The sequence below is a fragment of the Guillardia theta genome (assembly GCF_000315625.1).
Source record: "Guillardia theta CCMP2712 unplaced genomic scaffold GUITHscaffold_86, whole genome shotgun sequence".
NCBI lineage: Eukaryota > Cryptophyceae > Pyrenomonadales > Geminigeraceae > Guillardia > Guillardia theta.
Genome location: NW_005434588.1, coordinates 139,729 through 161,282, shown reverse-complemented (window position 1 = coordinate 161,282; position 21,554 = coordinate 139,729). Strand labels below are relative to the sequence as shown.

General features: G+C 53.3%; 8 protein-coding genes across 8 annotated transcripts; 2 read left to right on the top strand and 6 right to left on the bottom strand.

Moving 5' to 3' along the window:
* Positions 1 to 3,185: 3,185 nt before the first annotated feature.
* On the bottom strand, positions 3,186 to 3,569 carry GUITHDRAFT_115598 (hypothetical protein; the record flags this gene model as incomplete). Its single annotated transcript, XM_005825179.1, has 1 exon — positions 3,186 to 3,569. The coding sequence occupies one exon, from the start codon at positions 3,567 to 3,569 to the stop codon at positions 3,186 to 3,188; it is 384 nt and encodes a 127-aa protein (XP_005825236.1).
* Positions 3,570 to 5,890: 2,321 nt separating this feature from the next.
* GUITHDRAFT_115597 (hypothetical protein) lies at positions 5,891 to 6,274 on the bottom strand (the record flags this gene model as incomplete). The annotated part of the gene is made up of 1 exon (XM_005825178.1): positions 5,891 to 6,274. The coding sequence occupies one exon, from the start codon at positions 6,272 to 6,274 to the stop codon at positions 5,891 to 5,893; it is 384 nt and encodes a 127-aa protein (XP_005825235.1).
* Positions 6,275 to 8,544: 2,270 nt separating this feature from the next.
* Positions 8,545 to 8,925, bottom strand: GUITHDRAFT_115596 (hypothetical protein; the record flags this gene model as incomplete). Its single annotated transcript, XM_005825177.1, has 1 exon — positions 8,545 to 8,925. One exon carries the CDS (start codon positions 8,923 to 8,925, stop codon positions 8,545 to 8,547), a length of 381 nt encoding a protein of 126 aa, XP_005825234.1.
* Positions 8,926 to 10,073: 1,148 nt separating this feature from the next.
* GUITHDRAFT_115595 (hypothetical protein) lies at positions 10,074 to 10,466 on the bottom strand (the record flags this gene model as incomplete). The annotated part of the gene is made up of 1 exon (XM_005825176.1): positions 10,074 to 10,466. The coding sequence occupies one exon, from the start codon at positions 10,464 to 10,466 to the stop codon at positions 10,074 to 10,076; it is 393 nt and encodes a 130-aa protein (XP_005825233.1).
* A 62-nt stretch (positions 10,467 to 10,528) lies between these two features.
* Positions 10,529 to 10,917, top strand: GUITHDRAFT_115594 (hypothetical protein; the record flags this gene model as incomplete). The annotated part of the gene is made up of 2 exons (XM_005825175.1): positions 10,529 to 10,578; positions 10,698 to 10,917. The coding sequence occupies 2 exons, from the start codon at positions 10,529 to 10,531 to the stop codon at positions 10,915 to 10,917; spliced, it is 270 nt and encodes an 89-aa protein (XP_005825232.1).
* A 19-nt stretch (positions 10,918 to 10,936) lies between these two features.
* Positions 10,937 to 12,445, bottom strand: GUITHDRAFT_154756 (hypothetical protein; the record flags this gene model as incomplete). The annotated part of the gene is made up of 7 exons (XM_005825174.1): positions 10,937 to 11,025; positions 11,075 to 11,124; positions 11,173 to 11,256; positions 11,304 to 11,475; positions 11,525 to 11,578; positions 11,626 to 12,325; positions 12,377 to 12,445. Coding segments are annotated over 7 exons (1,160 nt in total), but the record flags the coding sequence as incomplete, so codon positions are not given.
* Positions 12,446 to 14,086: 1,641 nt separating this feature from the next.
* Positions 14,087 to 14,884, bottom strand: GUITHDRAFT_154755 (hypothetical protein; the record flags this gene model as incomplete). The annotated part of the gene is made up of 2 exons (XM_005825173.1): positions 14,386 to 14,884; positions 14,087 to 14,237 (listed from the first exon to the last, which is right to left on the bottom strand). A coding segment is annotated over exon 1 (323 nt), but the record flags the coding sequence as incomplete, so codon positions are not given.
* A 2,679-nt stretch (positions 14,885 to 17,563) lies between these two features.
* On the top strand, positions 17,564 to 19,516 carry GUITHDRAFT_115591 (hypothetical protein; the record flags this gene model as incomplete). Its single annotated transcript, XM_005825172.1, has 9 exons — positions 17,564 to 17,649; positions 17,697 to 17,743; positions 17,885 to 17,939; positions 18,010 to 18,096; positions 18,156 to 18,344; positions 18,392 to 18,432; positions 18,667 to 18,862; positions 18,912 to 19,089; positions 19,346 to 19,516. The coding sequence occupies 9 exons, from the start codon at positions 17,564 to 17,566 to the stop codon at positions 19,514 to 19,516; spliced, it is 1,050 nt and encodes a 349-aa protein (XP_005825229.1).
* Between the last annotated feature and the right edge of the window lie 2,038 nt (positions 19,517 to 21,554).

Sequence of the window (21,554 nt, the reverse complement as noted above, 5' to 3'; positions counted from 1 at the left end):
CCACCTCGCTCCTCCTCCATCTCCTCCTCCATCTCCTCCTCCTCACTCTCCTCATCCGAGTAGGACGAGTCGTCCTCATACCTTCTCCTCGAGGAGGATGCAGCGCTAGCAGAAGAAGCTTTCTTCTCCTGCTTCGCCAGCTTCTCCGACTTCTTCGCCTCCGGTCCGCAGAAGAACTTGTGGTGGACCTTCAGCTGGGGAGGAAGGTACTTCTTCCCGCAGTACTTGCACGCGACTTTGGCGTCGCGGATTGAGGAGGAGTACTCCCCCTGAACAATCGAGTAGGTCGTCAGCACGACGTCAAACTTTTTCAGCTCCTCGGTGTCCATGCACCTCTTGGGGCCATGGTACATGATGAGGGAGAGAGAGCCTGCCCTGCAGTAGCGCTCGATCTCCCCCTCCACTGCACCATCGCCACCACAGGGCAGATCACGAGAGTGCTGTTGCTCTCGCCGCCGCCTCCTCCTCCTCCTCCTCCTCCTTGCCGCTTGTTCGCCATGATCAAGGAGATTGCTTGCAGCGTCTTTCCCATCCCCATCTCGTCTGCAAGGATTCCTCCCCTGTACGCAGAAGCCTCCTGGTCGCACATCCAGGCGAGGCTCTCCATCTGAAAGGGGAGCAGGGAGACGAGCAGCCCTTCAGGTGCCTGCATCTTCTTTTCCATCCTCCTCTCCACACTCAGCTCCCACTTCTGCAGGAACGTCTCCTCCTCCTCCGAGTCCATGTCCGACTCCCATTGGTCACCTCGCACGTACCCGCACACGTTCTCATGTGCCTCTACCGTCTTGAAGTCTCCCTCAAACCCGCATCCTCTCTCGCACACATACTCTCCCCTCGGCTTCTTGGGCTGCGCCTTCCTGCCCCCTCCCCCTGCCCCTCCCTTCCTCTTCGTCGGCACCTTTGGCTGCTCCCCTTCAAAGTCGTCGTCGTCTGCCTCCAGACTTTTCTTCCCCTTGGCTCCTCTCGACGGACCCTCGGCACAGCTCCACGATCGATCTCCTCCTGACGACCTGCCTCCCCTGCCCCTCCCTGCCCCCTTCGTCCTCTGCCGCCCCTTCACCTCCACGTCGCTCTCCTCCCTTCTGCTCTCATCTGCTTCCTCTGCAGACCAAGAGGAATCTTCCTCCGACTCCTCCTGCACCTGTTCTCACGTCACATTTGCAACCTCGACGTTACCTGTTTCCCCTCTGCTCCTACTCTCTGCCTTTCCTCCTTCTCCCCCCCCCCCTCCCTCCTCCTCCTCCTCCTCCTCTCACCTCCTTTTCATCATCAAACAACTCAACTTCTTCATCACTGCAATCATCTCAGCTGTCACACTGCATGTTCTTTCCCCTTCACCTGTCCTCAAGTGTCGTCACGACCTCGTCGCCATCCTCCAGCAAGATCTTGTAGACTTTCTCCTTCTCACTCCATTCCATCACCTTTCCCATGTAAAAGTTCCCATCCGTACACTGCGGCACGTATCAAGAGCACACCAAGAGCGACCCCAAGGCAGCCGACCAATACCACCTCATACTTCTCCCATTCTCCCCTTCCTCTGCCTCTCTTACCTTCACTTTTACGCTCTTGCCCACATGCTTGCCATTGCTCACAGCAGGTGCTTCAACACTCTTCTGCTGTTGGGTACCCTGTCGCCTTGGAGGCATCCCTGGTCCACCCATATTAGATTGAATTTGGAATCCTATACCTTCGCATCTCCCTCCCTCCCACTCTCTCCCTCTCTCTCACTGCATGTTTCTTTATGTTTCTACCATTGGAAACATGTCTTGTTATTCTGCACATCCTTTCTTTCAGTTATCGACCCCTGGACCTCTCCCCCGGTCTCGAAGACACGTTAGATACTCCTTCGGCTCTTCCAATCCTTCGGATTCACTCTACCTCTTTCAAACATCGCAGCATCTCCCGTATCATTTCATGCTTGCAGCAGCAGCAGCAGCAGCAGCAGCTAAACTTGATCAAGAGTATTTCTACATCTTTGCCTGGTCCATATTCTCATCTAACCTATGTGCCAATTCGCAAAAAATGTGCAGAACTTCACTTGTTTCCTCCCCCGCCTCCTTCCTCCCTCCTGCTCCACATGAGTCCCGTCATCCCTACTTCAGGAAAAAAATCTTCTCCTCTATTGCTCCTCCTCCTTCTCTCTTGCGCCTCCTCCTCCTCCTCCTCCTCCTCCTCCTCCTCCTCCTCCTCCTCCTCCTCCTCCTCCTCCTCCTCTCCCTATCGCTCATCCTCGCACCTGGTACTTCCCGCCAACACTTGCCTTAGGGAGGGAGGACCCTACCCTACTCGACTAAGAGCACTACCCATCAATTGTGTACCCCCACCCCTGCAATCGCACCCCACCTATCAAAATATCAGCTTCTCAAGGACAATTGGACCCCGTTTTTTCCTTTCCAACAAGCACACACCCCTTAGTCCATCCAAGTACCCCTCATTTTGTAGTTTCCACAAGATTATAACCCGGCGGTTTCCCAGGAAATTGAGGGGTAAGGAGGGGTACTGTGACTCTGGCATTTTGCCATGGGGGTAGGGAGGGAGACATCTGCTGAGAACGGAGATTAGGGGGTGGGGGTCATGGTCCCCGTGCTTTAATACACGCTGATGATCCGGACCAGCTGCATGATCCAACTTGAGTGACTGACGATGACTATATGATAGTAGTCATGCGTCACGCCGGAGTTGAACTTCAAGGCTTCCCAGTCTAATGATGATAATGATCGGATTGGTGTAGGGCAGGCGAGTCCTAAACTTGAAACTTATCCACTTACCAATGACCTTGACCGGCCGGCGGAGAGTAGGCTATGCGGCAGTAACGCTGTCCTTGAGCGGGGGCGGCTTCCGGACTCAGGAAGCCAGCGAAATGCCAGTGAGGAAACTTGAAAAGAACCGCGCCGGCAGTCCGTCGGCGGTGTTGACTGCTCGTTAAGATACAGTTGAGCCTTTCGGAGGACGATCAGATTTTAGAGCAGATCTTGCTGTAGAAAGAGATAATGCGAGCAAGCAGAAGAACAACAGGGTCTCAAGAATCTTACTCCAAGTGCAAGACATTGCCAAGCCTCGTTTAGACCTTCGTATGGGCGTAGCAAATCAAGACATTTTTCCATCCAGGCATTGACACAACATTCTTGCCCCGCATCATACCAACAAGCTTCATTCACATACTCTACAAGTTCTAGCTGCATCCTCTATTGCCCCTTCCCTCTCGTCACATGCAGCAGGCTCTCGTCCAGCAGCTCCTCCAAGCTCGAGTCCAGCCAGTACGGTCTTCCTCGAGCACTAGCGCGCATGGCCTCGTCGTCGTCGTCGTGTCTGCCGGGGATGCTGGAGGCGTCGGTCCTCTTGGAGGAGCAGCGTCGGTTGTAGGGCCACTTCCGGATGCCCATGCGACGGCAAGCTAGCTTGAGGGAGGACAGAGAGATCCCGACGGTCTGAGCCGCCTCGCCCTGGGTGAGGTGAAAGAGCGACTTGACGAGGGCTTGGTCTAGGCTGACAGGCGGAGGAGGGGAGTAGGTCAGGAGGCTTCCTCGAGGGCGGGGGCAGACTCTGACGGAAGCGGCTTTGACTTCCATGGGAGACGTCGCGCTGGCTCAGGGGTGGGAGGGGAGTGCGGGTCGCCTGCTCTCTTGTATCGGGGAAAAGTTTTAAACCAGATAAAACACAGGCAAAAGAGTTGGTGGTATCCGTGATGATATGAATCGATGCATTTTAACGTGGTTAAGAGTTTCGCCCTTTGTCTCTAAAAAGGGGGGGGGTAAGCGGGCTACTGGCGTCAGCAACCAGTCAAACAGGATATAGAAAGATACTGACCGACTCATCTTGAAACGTTTCGGCATCTCATCCCCGAAAGGACCGGTCATTCAAAAATCAGCAGACCTTGAGCTGCCGTACAATGTGACATCACAAACGCAGATCGTCTATCATCATCATGGTCATCATCGTCATCATCATCATCATCATCATCATCATCATGCTCTGCCCTGCATAGTCCCTGAAGCTCTCAGCCGAGACTCTCAGCTGACCCGAGAGCTCAGACGGCAGCGCACTCTCCTCCCCTCCTGCACAGAACGACCGTGTGGGCGGACCACAGCCGCGGCAGAGGAATGCGATGAGCATGACTCGGCCAGCAGTCGCCGTCAGCAGGAGCCATGGGAGGCAAATAGTCTCGTCGCTCTTTACACATCGTCAAGTATCCTCGTGTCGGCCTACTGTACACCCCACATGCGCCTATCGCCCGCCATGCCCTACCTTCCCCCGTCTCCGTCCCCTGCCGTCCGCTTCAGCCCTCCTCGCACTCGTATCCTTCCTGCTGTCCGGGCCTCCAGCAGCCTCGCTCCTCGCCCCCTCGCTGCCAGCACCGCCGCTATCACATCCCCGCCCTCCGACTTGACTCTGACAGCTCCTGGCGGGAGCTCGGTCGCGCTCCTGCGTCGGGAAGGCTGGGAGGCGTCGAGGAAGGCCTGCTGTGCGGGGGAGAGCTTGAGGGAGGGGCGGGAGGGAGAGGAGGGGAGGGCGCGAGAGAGGGTCAGGTCGAGGAGGGTAACGGAGCATGGCATGGTGTGGCGGGAGGATCTGTCTGCCGAGTCAAGGGTAGGCCAGTAGTATGAAGGACCGGGTAGACTTGATACGGAGGACCGGTGCTTCTATGCATCAAAGAAGGGGTAGCCTGACTGCTGAAATGATAGAGTGGGGGAGTAAAATAGAGGATATGCTCATGTGATGGCCCCTCTAGGTACCCCCCCTTCCCCCTATCATAGCAGTGGTTTCAGGGGAGTCGGACCGGTCCTGGAAACCACACCTGAAAAGAGTCAGTTTCAGTAACGCGCTCTTGCAACCGGTTTTGACTCTTTTTCGAGCAGTCTTAGAGTCTCAGAGACAGTTGACGTGCCTTGATGGTTTTACAGTCACTGACAGGTTGTAGACGTCTACAGCCAATACTCCAGGCACCTCTGTTGGATCGCTTTAGCTTCCGTGCAGTGATGCCCGATCTACTTCACGAGCGATGCTAGAAAAGCGTGGCGTACAACTTGAGGCGAGAACAGACCCTTGTAGCTGAAGAGGCTTCAGATCGGAAATAAAGGTAGAGCAGGCTCCTCGCTACACGAGCAGACTGACTCGCCTCGTGCGAGCTCGCGCTTCTGACAAGCTTCTGCTGCTCATCCTACTGGAGTGAAGGAAGCCATCTGCACGTAGAATCTACATCCCCACACCCATCGTTACCAACCACGTACACCTTGATTTGATCCTTCACTGTTCGCAAGGGTTTTGCTGTAGTATACAAGACGAGCGAACCGGGTTCTACTAGCCCTTCTAGGGTCCTTTGTCTGACTTTGATGTCGGTCAAGGCTAAGGGAGAGGGGGGAAAGACGTACCAAGGATAATCCAGCTACCAAGGATAGTCCAGCTACCCAAGGGACAGAGGCCCTTCAGCCTTGCCTCTCCGACCATCTTAGAGGATTCGTCCACGTAAGATGTCTTGCTCTGCCTCCTTGCTCGGTACAGGCCATGTGGGGGTCTGAGTGTCGTTGCGACCCAAGGAGACGACGCGGCAGTTCTCGAGAGGTCCTTCAGAGGGTCCTTGAGCGGCTTGAGACCCGGTTGATCTTGAGCGGCTTGAGACCCGGTTGATCTTGAGCGGCTTGAGACCCGGTTGATCTTGAGCGGCTTGAGACCCGGTTGATCTTGAGCGGCTTGAGACCCGGTTGATCTCCTGCTTGCTGCCATCACCCCTTGGACCCACATGCTTCGTGAGAGAAATGGTCTGCTTCCCTGCACCAGGGGAGGAGAGGAGCGGACATCGTAAAAGCAGCTTGTGCCCAGCCCAAGACCTCTCTTGCCCCGCATCATACCAACAAGCTTCATTCACATACTCTACACGTTCTAGCTCCCTCCTCTATAGCCCCTTCCCTGTCGTCACATGCAGCAGGCTCTCGTCCAGCAGCTCCTCCAAGCTCGAGTCCAGCCAGTACGGTCTTCCTCGAGCACTAGCGCGCATGGCCTCGTCGTCGTCGTCGTGTCTGCCGGGGATGCTGGAGGCGTCGGTCCTCTTGGAGGAGCAGCGTCGGTTGTAGGGCCACTTCCGGATGCCCATGCGACGGCAAGCTAGCTTGAGGGAGGACAGAGAGATCCCGACGGTCTGAGCCGCCTCGCCCTGGGTGAGGTGAAAGAGCGACTTGACGAGGGCTTGGTCTAGGCTGACAGGCGGAGGAGGGGAGTAGGTCAGGAGGCTTCCTCGAGGGCGGGGGCAGACTCTGACGGAAGCGGCTTTGACTTCCATGGGAGACGTCGCGCTGGCTGAGGGGTGGGAGGGGAGTGCGGGTCGCCTGCTCTCTTGTATCGGGGAAAAGGTTGAGCGATGACCCGGTCGTTTGTAGGGGCTTGAAGGGGGTGGTCTGCGATAACAAATAGACTCCGAGAAGATATGGAGGACCCGGTGCTGGCGGCATGATCAGAGGGGTAGTCATTGGCCACCTGTCCAGTCGTAGGAGTTGATACAGGCAAAAGAGTTGGAGCCTGGTATCCGTGATGATATGAAGAGGTGCGTGTTAAGGTGATTAAGATTTCGCCCTTTGTCTCTCAGTGTAAGAGGGCTACTGGTCAGCAACCAGTCAAACCGGATATAGAAAGATACTGACCGACTCATCTTGACGCCTTCGGCATCTCATCCCCGAAAGGACCGGTCATTGAAAATCAGCAGTCTATGTCCCAACCTTGTGCTGCCGCACAATGTGACATCACAAACGCAGATCGTCTATCATCATCATCATCATCATCATCATCATCATCATCGTCATCCCCCTCTGCCCTGCATAGTCCCTGAAGCTCTCAGCCGAGACTCTCAGCTGACCCGAGAGCTCAGACGGCAGCGCACTCACCTCCCCCTCCTGCAGAGAACGACCGTGCGGGCGGACCACAGCCGCGGCAGAGGAATGCGATGAGCATGACTCGGCCAGCAGTCGCCGTCAGCAGGAGCCATGTGGGGTTGGCAGCCTGCTCGGCAGCCGCTGAGGATCGCCAGCGGTAGGCTAGAGGCAAGGAAGCGAGCAGCGACACTGCCGGCGACCCAGACAGCGGGAAGCAGGGGTGGTTAAGAAGAGGACACGGAGAGGAAGGTAGGATGCGTAGGATACAGATACAGGAGGAGAGTACCCGATCAAGTGGTGGACTTCTTGATGCTGGGCCTACTCAAGTCAAGTACATGTGTTTTTGGCTCAGACTCGCGGAGGCTAGTCTCGTCGCTCTTTACACATCGAAAAGTATCCTCGTGTCGGCCTACTGTACACCATACATGCGCCTATCGCCCGCCATGCCCTACCTTCCCCCGTCTCCGTCCCCTGCCGTCCGCTTCAGCCCTCCTCGCACTAGTATCCTTCCTGCTGTCCGGGCCTCCAGCAGCCTCGCTCCTCGCCCCCTCGCCGCCAGCACTGCCGCTATCACATCCTCGCCCTCCGACTTGACTCTGACAGCTCCTGGCGGGAGCTCGGTCGTGCTCCTGCGTCGGGAAGGCTGGGAGGCGTCGAGGAAGGCCTGCTAGTGGGGGAGTAAAATAGAGGATATGCTCATGTGATGGCCCCTCTAGGTACCCCCCCTTCCCCCTATCATAGCAGTGGTTTCAGGGGAGTCGGACCGGTCCTGGAAACCACACCTGAAAAGAGTCGGTTTCAGTAACGCGCTCTTGCAACCGGTTTTGACTCTTTTTCGAGCAGTCTTGGAGACAGTTGACGTGCCTTCATGATTTTACAGTCACTTACAGGTTGTAGACGTCTACAGCCAATACTCCAGGCACCTCTGTTGGATCGCTTTAGCTTCCGTGCAGTGATGCCCGATCTACTTCACGAGCGATGCTAGAAAAGCGTGGTGTACAACTTGAGGCGAGAACTGACCCTTGTAGCTGAAGAGGCTTCAGATCGGAAATAAAGGTAGAGCAGGCTCCTCGCTACACGAGCAGACTGACTCGCCTCGTGCGAGCTCTCGCTTCTGACAAGCTTTTGCTGCTCATCCTACTGGAGTGAAGGAAGCCATCTGCACGTAGAATCTACATCAACACACCCATCGTTACCAACCACGTACACCTTGATTTGATCCTTCACTGTTCGCAAGGGTTTTGCTGTAGTATACAAGACGAGCGAACCGGGTTCTACTAGCCCTTCTAGGGTCCTTTGTCTGACTTTGATATCGGTCAAGGCTAAGCGCCTAGGCTTGATTGCTGTCCCTTACCGGAAGCAGCGGAGAGAGGAGGGCACACACAGAAAGCCGGGAGGTGGAGAGGGGGGAAAGACGTACCAAGGATAGTCCAGCTACCCAAGGGACAGAGGCCCTTCAGCCTTGCCCCTCCGATCATCTGACAGGATTCGTCCACGTAAGATGTCTTGCTCTGCCTCCTTGCTCGGTACAGGCCATGTGGGGTCTGAGTGTCGTGGCGACCCAAGGAGACGACGTGGCAGTCCTAGGGTTGAGACGCGAAATGTGCCCAGCCCAAGACCTCTCTTGCCCCGCATCATACCAACAAGCTTCATTCACATACTCTACACGTTCTAGCTCCCTCCTCTATAGCCCCTTCCCTGTCACATGCAGCAGGCTCTCGTCCAGCAGCTCCTCCAAGCTCGAGTCCAGCCAGTACGGTCTTCCTCGAGCACTAGCGCGCATGGCCTCCTCGTCGTCGTCGTGTCTGCCGGGGATGCTGGAGGCGTCGGTCCTCTTGGAGGAGCAGCGTCGGTTGTAGGGCCACTTCCGGATGCCCATGCGACGGCAAGCTAGCTTGAGGGAGGACAGAGAGATCCCGACGGTCTGAGCCGCCTCGCACTGGGTGAGGTGAAAGAGCGACTTGACGAGGGCTTGGTCTAGGCTGACAGGCGGAGGAGGGGAGTAGGTCAGGAGGCTTCCTCGAGGGCGGGGGCAGACTCTGACGGAAGCGGCTTTGACTTCCATGGGAGACGTCGCGCTGGCTGAGGGGTGGGAGGGGAGTGCGGGTCGCCTGCTCTTGTATCTCTTTTATTGACTGAACGGGGAAAATGTTGAACGATGACCCGGTCGTTTGAAGGGGCTTGAAGGGGGTGGTCTGCGAACCAAGGTCACCGGCTCGGAGCGACGAGCTTAGCCGGTAGACTCGCAAATGATCGCAGAGAACCAGTACCAGGTCAACCGTCAGTTCTTTACTCAAAGTTAAGTTAAACTAAGTAGCAGTAGTGGCGGGCAGCGCTGAAGCATTCGGACAGTCAAAAGAGTTGGTGGTGTCCGTGATGATATGAAGAGGTGCGTGTTAAGGTGGTTGAGAGAGTTGTTGGACTTTCGACTGCGGGGGCTGCAGGCTACAGGCAAGACCTCGTGGCCATTACGAGACAGATAGAAATTACAACCGTGAACCAGGAGAGCGACAACTCCGAGGCTTAGGAGGCTGTAAAGGCAGTACCAGTACCACGGTCCCATCATGTCTGATGCCCGGATGACTCTCAACCACGATGAGCGCGGCCGGGCATTGGCAGAGGGCGAGCACCGCTGAGTCACATCAAACTAAGTTGCTTGAGGCCGAGACCGGGCTGTCCAGGCTTGCTTACTGAGGCCCCGGCGGGCGGCGGCGTCAATGACCCTAGTGCCGAGTCAAAGCCTAGTATCAGTGCTACGGTGGCGGCACGGTAGGCGGCCCACGGCCGTACAGCAAGCCCTCAGCGTCCTAAAAACGACTGCCAGTGAAACTTTGTGAACGCCAGCCCTCAAGCTGATCGGCCTGAGTCCTCTTGTCGGCTGCAGCCTGTCACCGTCAGCAGCGGCATCAAGTATCGCCAGCGGTAGGCTAGAGACCGGGGGGAGCGAGGAGCGATACCGCTGGCGACCCAGACAGCGGGAAGCAGGCGGGAGAAGGCAGACATGTGAGCAAGAAGCAGCAAGATCAGTATTGAGGCTGCGGAAGGAGGAGGGTGACGGGTAGGAGCAGGGCTGAGCGGCAGAGCAGAGGTAGTAGTAGTCTGAGCTTGGAAGAGAGTGAAGTGCATGTGCGCGAGCGTGTGGCTCTCCTAAATCTAGTGTCGTCGCTCTTTACACATCGTAAAGTATCCTACTATACAACACCTCACATGCCCCTACACGTCTCCGTCCTCCGTCGTCCGCCTCAGCCCTCCTCGCACTAGTATCCTTCCTGCTTTCCGGGCCTCCAGCAGCCTCGCTCCTCGCCCCCTCGCCGCCAGCACTGCCGCTATCACATCCTCGCCCTCCGACTTGACTCTGACAGCTCCTGGCGGGAGCTCGGTCGCGCTCCTGCGTCGGGAAGACTGGGAGGCGTCGAGGAAGGCCTGCTGTGCGGGGGAGAGCTTGAGGGAGGGGCGGGAGGGAGAGGAGGGGAGGGCGCGAGAGAGGGTCAGGTCGAGGAGGGTAACGGAGCATGGCATGATGGTGTTAGCGTCAATGGGCTTGAGGGGGTACTGAGGGCGAGGAGCTCTTGAAGCCTTGCAGGAGGTGCGGATGGAAGGATACATATCGAACCCAGCGTCCGTGCGACTGTTTCCGGGGGTGTACGTGAAAAGAGGCGGTTTCAGACATGCGCTGCTCCCGTGCCACATACCCACTGGCCTGTCATACTCGGGAGCGGTAGGCCAAAACACTCCAACTATCTCCTTCCCATCCCTGCTACTTCCCCTCCCTTCTATCTCCTTCCCCACCCTAAGGACATGTTCGTACGAGAAGGGGAGGAGGTAGGTATCCTGAAGGAAAGATGAGTCATGGGAGGACCTGTCGAACGAGCTGTGGGGAGAACTCAAAGACGAGATCAAGGCAGAGGTAAAGTATGAATTGAGCAAGGAGCTCCGATATGAATGGAAGATGACGCTGCACGAGGAGCTGAACGAGGAGCTGGACGAGGAGCTGAACAAGTTCGAATACGACGATGGAAAGGAAATGATGCAACAATTGGGATACGAAACAGATTAGATACGATGTGAAGTCACATCACGGTAAAGAGATCTCATAAATGAAGAAAATGCAGAAGAATACTGGCACAAGCAGCTTCAAATCCAAGCCCCGATTGCAAAGTATTTCCTGCCACATCTATGAACTGGGAAAACTGAGTAACATGGCTGTGCCTCACCTCTGAAATTTGCTGCTCAAGTCTTCGTCGCTGTCATTTCTTACAGCTTCCTGCAAGCACCTGTCAGGGCATGTGTGGCTTTGAGACTGGAGACTGACAAGGATTCTGCGATAGTGTCTCCTCTGTAGCCTCTTTCTGTTGAAATAGTCGTCGTCGTTGTCGTCGTCGTCAAACGAAAGTATCTGATACCAATCAATCATCCTCAAAGCAAACTCACAAGACAGCTCACAGATTTGACCCTAGCTTCGACAGACCACGTTGCTACTTTTGTTTTCGATGTGTCCCTGTTGAGCTGTATGACAGACGGTTCGACCACCGCACTCTTCACGGGTGTGCTCTTTCTTTGAAGCACAAGAGAATCATGCTCAAGCTCGCTATCATCAGAGTTGTCACTCATCATGCTGCCGTAGTGATAGTCAGCTCATGGACTGATTGATACCTCTCACTCGCCTTCTCACTTGTCGACGGATGGTGGAGCGACTGCTAGCCATACTGTCTTCAAGGCTATGTAACATAGATCAGTCTCCATGGACAATTATGCTGCAGCAGACCTGATTGAACGTGGTGTTTTCATGTCTGAGACGTCCAACGATATTGACGTGTCATGAATTTGTTTGCGCAGCTGAGACTTGATCGTCTTGATCCTGTCTTTCTGATGATCTGACGCGCTTTTCGTCTGCAAGTCTGTCGCATTCGATCTCGTGAAGCTCCTTCCGCGCAGCCCCTGGTCCCCCTTTGATTTCAGCATCTTCCGCTTCTCAAACCTCTTCTGCTCTTGTACACTTGTGTTGTGACCCCAGGCCTTTCCCCAAGCACAAACCCAGTCATCATGAGAGGTGTCAAGACTCCGCGCAGAGAGTTTTGATGTAGATATCTTGACGTCTTGTTCTCCATCCGATGAAGAGGAGTCTACTTCTGAACCAAACTTAGCAATCATGCTTGATTGCCAAGTTGTTTGAAGCATCCCGTCTTCTTCCATATTCAAGGGAAACGAAATATTCGTTGCTGCCAACTTTGAGACCGAGACCTCAGAGACGATGGGTGATATTGGAGCACCCAAGCCATTCAACGTCGCTGCTAGATCTTCTTCGTTGTTGTCTTCATCGTCACCGTCAACAGCATATTCTGTTGGTGAAGAGGGAGACTCGGCTGTGAAGCAATATTCGCGACCATCCATGAGGTAGGAACTCGAGCTTTCGTCCGCAAAGCACAACTTCAAAGGCGGGCATGTGCTGATCTCGGGGACTTCACCTGAGTCTCTCCGTCACCTTCAAGGTCTCAAGAGCTTGTCCCTGCTAGTACCTAAGGAGATTGGATGGAAAGTGTCTTGACCTTGAGGAGTGTTGCTGGCATCCGCTTTACCTGTCATCTGATGCAAAGACGTCAGCCTCAAGACAAGCAGGATCAAGATCCGTTTCCTCCATTCATCCTTATCTTGACGACGACTGATCCAACTCATACCTCAGCTCTTCGGAGCCAGCAATTGTTTTCTGTTGCAAATGACTGCTCAAATATTCTACAACTTATTCTCATTCTCTCTTCCCACTAGTATCACATTCTCCTATTCTATCACCCTCTTCAACCCCCTCTCTCCCTCTCCCTCTCTCCATTCTCTCCACCCTCTCAGCAAGTGACTGTCAGGATCTCTCCAGCCAGCCTTCAACCATCACTGACCTCTTCCTTCAGACTCCGCTACTCCTCTTCCTCTGTCAGCGCATGCCAGCATCATAGTACTGTCCGTCTGCCCATATCCCCCACTCCCTATGCCGCCGATTCCTGCGACCCCTCAGCCAACTCGGCATGCAGCGGCGTGTAACCGTCCCGGTGGGCCGAGGTTTGGTCACCAGTACCCACCCCTCCCTTTCACCGGTGGAAGTACTAGTTTCCATATGACTTTCCCATGAGGGGTCCCAGGACTTCGACCAAAAGGCCCAAGTGCCAGGGGGTCCCTAGGAAGGGGTACCCGGGCTCTGCGGCTCAACGAAAATGGACTTAGATTGGAGAATATTTTGCTCTAAATTTTCAAGATTTACACTAGACATGAAATATGCCAGCCAAATCGACAGGAAACGATCGAAACCACATCCCCACTCAACCCATGAAACATGCACCCTCATCACGGGGGTGGAACTCGCGATAAAAGGGTCTAGGACCGGTGTCTTTCCCTCAATGATAGAGGGTATGTTGATGGGGAGGGGGTGGGTAAGTTTGCAGGAAATCGCAATGGCAGCCAGGCCGCGACCAGGTTTAAGGATGATTAAAGCAAAAAGCGCGATGATGACAATTGTCAAAACCTCACAGTCTATCAGAGAAATGTGAGTTCTATCTCATGATACCAATGATTCGGATGTCACTATCGCTCTTTTTAATGTTTTCTACTTTTCGTATACCTCTTTTTCGACTTGCAACCAGCAATGTCACGTAATCCCCGAAACCCGGGCATGTTACCATTGAGGCCTCCATCCCATTGTGCTGATTTAGCATAAATTCGTCTTCGCTTGTTCTTATGTGTGCTGTTCTCAGCTTCCCCGTCATTATCTGATCCATTCCGTACGTTGAAAGTGTCCCGTTCATGCGGTTGGCTGAGGACAATTCGTTTTTTCGAATGCTCGTACACAAAGGGCAGGTCAGGGTCCACCTTTTTACATAACTCTGTGCAAGCCTGATTGAATTTTCTCAAGAAATCCTTCTTGTTCAGATGGCCAATCAATGACCACAGATTCTCCACACTATCGGTGCAGAGAGTTCGTGAGTTGAAGTCATAGTCTCCGTCTCCAAGCACATGTCTCTTATTTTTCACGTACTGCTGTACTTGCAGATGAGTATCAATTGCCACTATGAAACCTTCAAACGCGACAGAAGATAATCCTTTCACGTGTTTCTGGCTGACCGTGGTCCAGTCGATCCCTTCCAACAACCAACTCCGAGCTTCGCGTACTAGACGTATCCTCTCTGAAACTGTCAGACCTCTTTGATCGAATGCTTTGTGAAGGCCAGACATACTTTCTGCCATTCTGGCTGTCGCTTCATGCCCTTCTGCCTTCAGTAGACTGATGGCTTTTTCACTGAACATCTTCAGCATGATATCCACAGATTGTGGATCGGCGGTTCCATCGACCTCCATCTGAGACATCCATGATGGATTCTTCTTGGCGATATCACTGTAAGCTTTATGCCATATCTTGGCTTCCGGTGAAGACGATTGTGACTTCCCTGATCCAATCGAATGCCTGACATTCTTCAACAAGTGGTTAATGCACGGTGAGAAGAATAACAACTTCTTGGTGGTAGGAGAGATGACGGGATTGGACAGCCATTCGTCAAATTTAAAGCGGATCTTGTTTTCATCCAGCTCATTTAGCCCATCTGCTATCCTTCGCTCCATCTCCCATGGAGTGTATGTTTCTTCCTCATCTTGATTGTCATTGGCTAATGACAGAACTTCTTCGTATCCATACCTTCGGCAAAATATTTTCAGCCTACAGAACATGTCTTTCAAGGTCAATCTTGGCCTCTTGCTCGTGCTACATCTTAGCGTCTTCTCATTCTGAACCTGCCATATGGCCTGGTTGCGTCGCAATTGCAAAACAAAATTTTTGATATCTCTCATCTCCGGCACATCCATGTGTACCATTCCCGACTGAGGTGTGACTGACAATGACGACAGGTCTTCCCCATCGTATTCATCGGCATTGTTCAAGGTGCACTCACTCTCAATGTCGTGCTCTGAAATTGGAGGCTCGAACTTGAATAGCCCTGAAATGTATGCAGCAATAGAGGAACATAGAGTTCGATCATCCATACTGGTTGCCGTTTTGCAGATTGCTTTCACCTCCTGGATGAATGTACTGGGCTTGTCTTTGTAGAAATACCGATGTATACAGGCAAATTCTCCATCAAACGACCACACATTGAAGTTCACTCCTCTCTCCCAAGCTTCCCTGGTGACAGCTGAGAAAATATCCTGTCCATCTCTCGAACATAAACTTTTTTGTGCAAATCCAATGTACACAGGTGCTGGAGGCATCTCCTTTTGTCCATCCTGCGCAACAACACAGATGGCATCCTCTCCAAGTTCTGCTATTGCCGTCTTATAGTACAAGTCATTGTACAAATTCAATTCATCTTGCAGTTGACGTTGCTCCTCTGGTGCGGCACTACTCATGTAGTTATTCAGTCGTTCAATCAGGTTCGGCACTTGAATCTGAATTTGACAACACCCCTCAATCACCCCAGTCAAGTACAATTGATGTGGAGTAAATCTGACTTCATTGGAGGAATTTCTTCTCGTGTCTGACCTCGCCACAGCATTGTTGCTCGTCATTTTTGCGACATACTTGTCTCGAATTTTCTTGTAATCCCGTTCAGCCGTTGCTTTCCTTTCATTAATTTTCTCCAAGTCGTCGGTCAACAAGGCTATGACTCGTTCCTGAATCGATGCAACTGTCGTCCCTTCCAGACAAAGCTGTGCCAAACGTTCCTTTCGCAGTGCAAGCCGTTCCGTCAAATCCATCTTTCTTTCAGTGACACCGCCTAAATCTGCTTCGCAATCTTCGAATTCTTTACAAAAACCAGCATTGATCATCGTCTTGTCCATCGCCAACACGTGGATACCATCTACAAGGTTAGTACTCATCATTTCGCTGTAATTGTCCAAAATTTCGCTACATATTCTTGACCTTTTCACATCTCGTGTTTTCATGTCAGCACTTTGATGCTTGCAAAGAGTAGAGATGCATGGCAGAGGCAAGTTATGTAAAGCCTGATCAGAATGGAAATTGTCTGTAAACTTGTTCCCTGGCCCTGACAGGAACCGCAACATTGTCGCATTGCCAAGGTTTTTGAGTGTTGATGCGAAACTGATAATCTCCGGGGAGAATCTCATGCCCCTCGAATCTTTCGCTCTAAAACTTTGACGACACCAATCCATTACCAAGTACGGCATGATTTTGTGTGTTGTTCTGAAAGCGTCGATATCATTACTGGCAAACATCACCAATTCAGAAACTACATCTGGCAATCCACAAGCATGTAAGTTTGAAACTGCTCTTTCGACATTGCATATCGCAGAGAACTCATGCTCCGATGTTTTCTTTTGTGCTTGACACAGAGAGTCGTGCTCACTCAGAATCCTTCGGATGATTTCACATCGGGTGTTGCCATCAAGGGTTCTGAACGTTTCACAAACTGTCTGAATGAACAGCTCGGAGTCTGCCTTGGTGTGCTTCTTTGGGGGACATGGATCAACATGCTCATCCGACAATTTTGCATATCTGCAGAATGATCACACTACAGAGAGGGGAAGAAAGCAACATCACAGACTTACCGCAAAAAGTAATCGTGAATCGTGGATTGTAATGAATTCAAATCTTCGAAATGTGAGGTAGACCACTTTTCGATTCGGGAAAAAAGAGTTCGATGCTTTCTGTGCATATTACCAAGCTGTGTACGAAGTCGATTTAAATGCTCATACATAGCAGTGGTTCCTGCATGTGGATTTCCAGATGCTTGTTTTTCGAAAACCTTGGTGTAATAGTAGAGAAAGCATTTCGCAAACCCTTCTGATGTATGTCCGTAAACATCTCCAAGGACTTTTAGCTTCTTTTGGACTTCAAACAAGGATACAGAACGAAGACTTAACTTCAGATGCTGGGTCGCTGAAGTGAGAAGATTGTTGTCTTCACACTCCAAAGACAAAGTTGCATGATCTTGACATTGCAAGAAATCCAACAGCTTGAAAACCAAGGTATCATCCCACTTCGAGAGCAAAATCCGCTTAGAACCACACTCATCCTTTTGGGTTTTGAATAAATGTACACAAGTTGTGCAAACAGGCACACCTTGCCATCTTCGAACACTGGCCTTCTTTCTTGGTTTTTGGCATGATTGGCATGTTTCGGTCTTCCGCACCTTCGGCTTGCCCATGGCGAGGGGGGTCACAGGTTTGCCCGCCAAAAATCGGATTTGAATTTTGTTGTGATACCCTGCCATGGCATGCAGAACCCCCTGAAAAAACTGCCATAGCGCCCCACACAGACCGCATGGAGGCGAAGCGGGGGGGGGGGGGTATTTAACTAATTATTTGTACTGTTTAATTCACCGACCAGGGGTTGGCCCGCCTGTCAATTCGAACATAGTAGTTCTACCCCCATGCCCTCATCAGCACCCTCATCCCTGCCCTCATCCCCGTTCAGGCCAAATTCTGTCCTTTCGTCTTTCGTCTCTGTTTCGATGTCGGAGGGAGCGTGGGGAGGAGCGGGGAGGGCCGGGAGGGTGAGGAGTATGGCACGACTTGCTCATGCCCTGCTGATCCAGTCCTCACTGCTCGTCCTCGCTCTCTTCTCCCACCATCTAGACAGACTTGGGAGAGTCTCTCTAGACGGGACGACTGATATCACGTCGATGGGGGAGGAGAGATTTCCGACAGAAGTCAGCGGGCAGGTAGAGGACGGAGGAACCTCGTGGATCGTCGGTGAGCACAGAGAGCCGATGTGGTCACAAGCGCAGACCTATGCATGTGGCACGGACAAGCCGTGTCCCATAGGCAAGGCTGATCAAGGGCATTTCTTCCAGAGGTAAGTCAGTCAGAGCTCTTTCAGTTGCGCTGATGACATGCGACAAGAAACGTGAATCCATGGGTGGACAAGAGAGAGGTTTTCGATGCCTATGGTCAGAGATACTCGCATATCCGAAGAGAATACCCTTGGGACCCCACGACTTATCCGCAGGTAGAGGAAAAGATTCAACACAGGTTTTGCCTCTAGGCGGTACTGACTTGTAAGTAGTATTTCCACATTTATGACGACAAAGGCAAGAGAATCGACTGCGAGGGAGGACGACTAACATATGCTTGCTACAAGAAAAGGTGAACCCGCTCTCCCATCCTGCTTTCCCATTCTGCTCCATGAGCTTTGATCCTTACGATGGCCTTGTAGATGGAAACCTGAGGAGTTCAAGCCAACTGTCCGACCCCACTATCAGCACTCCCCGGTCAAGGACAAGAGACCTCCAGTGAGACAAAGGTCAGTTGAGAGAGAAGCAGAACTTGTCCTCTCGCTCCTGCAGCTCACTGTGCGCTCAGTGACAATAAGGGGACGAGGAAGGGGGATGAAGCGTCGCATTCGGAGGAGGAGGAGCATGTGGTGCCCACTGGATCGGTGGCGCCGAAGACGGAGGAGGACGAAGGTGAAGCAGAGAGACCTGAAGTCTCGTCTCAGCCCAAGGAAGAAACCAAAGGAGGAACGACGGGAGAAACCTCAAGCACGAGCAAGTGAGGGCGCCGGGCTGAGGGGGGCCTTTCTTACATGCTTTCAACAGGGAAGGAGAACAAGGAAGTTCGGAGGAACAGACAAGTCAAGGTGTTCAGGGAGAGACATCTAAAGGAGAATCCACACCCTTGGCTCCTCCGCCTTCTCCCCCACCGTCCTCAGCACCTCCTCCTCCTCCCCCCCCACCGCCCCCACCTCCCCCACCATCGCAGTCACCATCTTCCTCATCAACATCCCCCTCTTCTCCTCCTCCCCCCCCTCCTCCTCCCCCCCCTCCTCCTCCCCCTCCTCCAAAATCGTCATCGACCCCGAATTCCTCCTCAGAATCCAAGCCCGAATCGGAGGGACAGAGCGTTCCAGGAACGACAGCAGGGCAGGAGCACGAAGAGGAGCATGAGGAGACGAATGTTGAGACAACTCCTCCTCCTCAGGCTGAGACTCCCTCCACGTCACACAAGTACGTTCACAAGAAGAAGCATCGCAAGCATCCCAAGTGCAAGGAAGAGCCTCCTGTATGGATGTAAGACGAGACTGGTGGTAGGTCGCTCCCCTCTGAACGTGCGTGACAGGCGGACGCGTTACGACTCCTTCATCCCCCCCTCCCCCTGCCGCATGTACCCAGTCGTTTCTGAAAGGAAGGAGCCGCAGAGGGTAGAGTACGACACTTTCCGCGGAGGAGCTGAGAAGGAGATGCAAACTTTCAAGGATCATCTGCTGCACAACATGCAAGGCATCATCCCCGACAAGGTCCTACCTCCTCCTCTTCTCTTTCTCGTTCCTTTCACCCCGGTCCTCCCCGTCCCCTTCATCTCTCCTCCCCCTCATCCTCATTCTCTGCCTCCCTCCTCCCCCTCCACTGCTCTCCCTTCCCTCTACCCCTCCTTGTTGTCTCTCATCCTGATCTCAGCTCGCTATCCCTACTGATCATCCTCATAACCCTTGATTCGCTCTACCTCTTGCTGTTTCGCCCCTCCTCTCTCTCTTCCTCTCACCGCTTGCGCAGGTTGACATTCAACTTCCGGTCGCAAGCACCGGGCACAGCGTCTTCAAGGACGTGTTGCGCCTGTTCGTGTCCAAGGCATTGAACGAGGGGGGCGGGAGGAGGAGGAGGCTGGCGCGAAAGCTGCTGCTGAGGCAACAAGGCATGTGCAAGGCAGCATTCGAACTACGATAGAAGGCCTGAGGGAGACAAAGAAGGTCAGTCCCTCCTGCTGACTGTTGTGGCAACCTCCCAAACTGTTGAAACCATCCCTTGTGGTGACATGGTTGTCTGTGCGAGGATCTTGTTTCTTGTCTGTTGCTGACGATGCCCTGGGGCAGAGCTTGAACAAACTTCTTGAGACAGCCAACCACTTAGACTTCAAGCTACACCATGAAGATGTCGGAAATCATAATGTCGGCAACTCATGAACCTCGGTAGAGATGTAGATAGATAGCAAACAAATACAGTATTCTTTTATAAAATCGAACATTCAACGTACGATGACGACGAGAGATTCTGTTTCTCACATATGCATCCTCCTCCTCCCTGCTTTCTTCATTATTCCCTCACTTTTCCTGAGACCTCTCTCAAATGTTTTCACGTGCACATCTAAAGCATGCTCTGCTCGTCACGCACTGATCTGACTGTCGTACAACCTTGCCCACAACTTCATCCTCCCTTCCTTCCACCTTGATCGCTCAGTCCTTCCTAACTCCTACATAGGTCAAATTTCCCTTGAACCTAGCAAAGGTGCCTTTTTGTCCTGGAACACCTTAGAGGAGTGAGTACTACCCCACCTACTATTTTAAAGCTGATCTTGGCCAAAACTACCCCTCGTTTCTCCTTAGTCAAAACCAGCCGCCGTTGTCCGAGCCGGCCGGAGACGGGGAGAAAGTGAGAGGAGGAGGATAGAAGTGCAGCCACAGCACAGCACAGCACAGCACAGTACAGCACAGCACAGCACAGCACAGCACAGCACTGGACAGGACTGGACTGGACTGGACTGGACTGGACTGGACTGGACTGGACTGGGAGAGGGGCTGGGACAGGGACTGAACAGGACTGGGACAGGGACAGGGACTGGAACTGGGACATGGAAGAGTAGGAGCAGCAAGGAAATCGACTTGACCGAAGGAAAGTTGAGCAGACTGCACGAGCAGAGCAACTCCAAGAGGTCGGAGGAGGCAAAGGAGAGGAGAGGAGGAGATGACAGACTGAAGGCGAGCTGGAGCAAAAGATTAGGGTAGGCTTGCAAGAACTGCAACAGAAGCGCCTTCACAATGTATGAAAACCACTGGGAGTCAGCAAACGCGGGACAGTCGAGCCCAAGGAGGACGAGAAATGATGAAGCATCGTCGTCCAAACAGAAGAGGAAGGAGCCAGTGACGATCGTCATTCCCTCAGTGGTACTTAACTCCTCCTGCCCCTCCCCCCCTTATCCTCCTCATCTTCCTCCTCCTCCTCCTCCTCCTCCTCCTCCTCCTCCTCCTCCTCCTCCTCCTCCTCCTCCTCCTTCTCCCCTCCTCCTCCTCCTCCTCCTCCTCCTCCTCCTCTCCTTGCTTCTGCATGACACGTAGAGAGCAGAATTTCACTCATACCTCACCGCTAGAAAAGTATAAGGTTGCACCTCTTTTGTCCTCGTCTCCTGCTATCCAACTTTTTCCATCCTCCTCCCGCTCCTCCTCTCGCTCCTCCTCTCGCTCCTCCTCTCGCTCCTTCTTCTCCTGATTGCCTGCATCCAGCATGAAGCACTGGAGTGGTCGCCCTCAAAGGCTGCTCCTCCTCTTCCTCCTCCTCCCCCCCCTCCTCTTCTCCCCTCGCAAGAGAAGCAGCACAGCAGCGTGTTGAGGCGGGGGGAGGTCGAGGCGGACACGCATGGGTTCCGGATGTCTCCTGCGAGCCCTTCCGGGGCTGACAAGCTGGGAGGGAGAGGAGAAGCACAGCAGAGCCTCAGGGAGGATGGGAAGAGTAGGTTCGTCTCCTCCTCCTCCTCCTCCTCCTCCTTGTCTTCCTCCTCCTCCTTCTCCTCCTCCTCAGCCTCAGCCTTGTCATCGTCATCGTCATCATCATCATCCTTGACGCCGTTCTCATCTTCCTCTTTGTCTCCTTGTCTTGGTCCTCACGCACCTCTGTTATCGCCCTTGGTCCTCCTCCTTCTCAACGTCTTCTTTCCTCCTCCTTCCTCTTCCTGTTGCTCCTCCTCCTGTTGGTCCTCCTCCTTCTTCCTCCT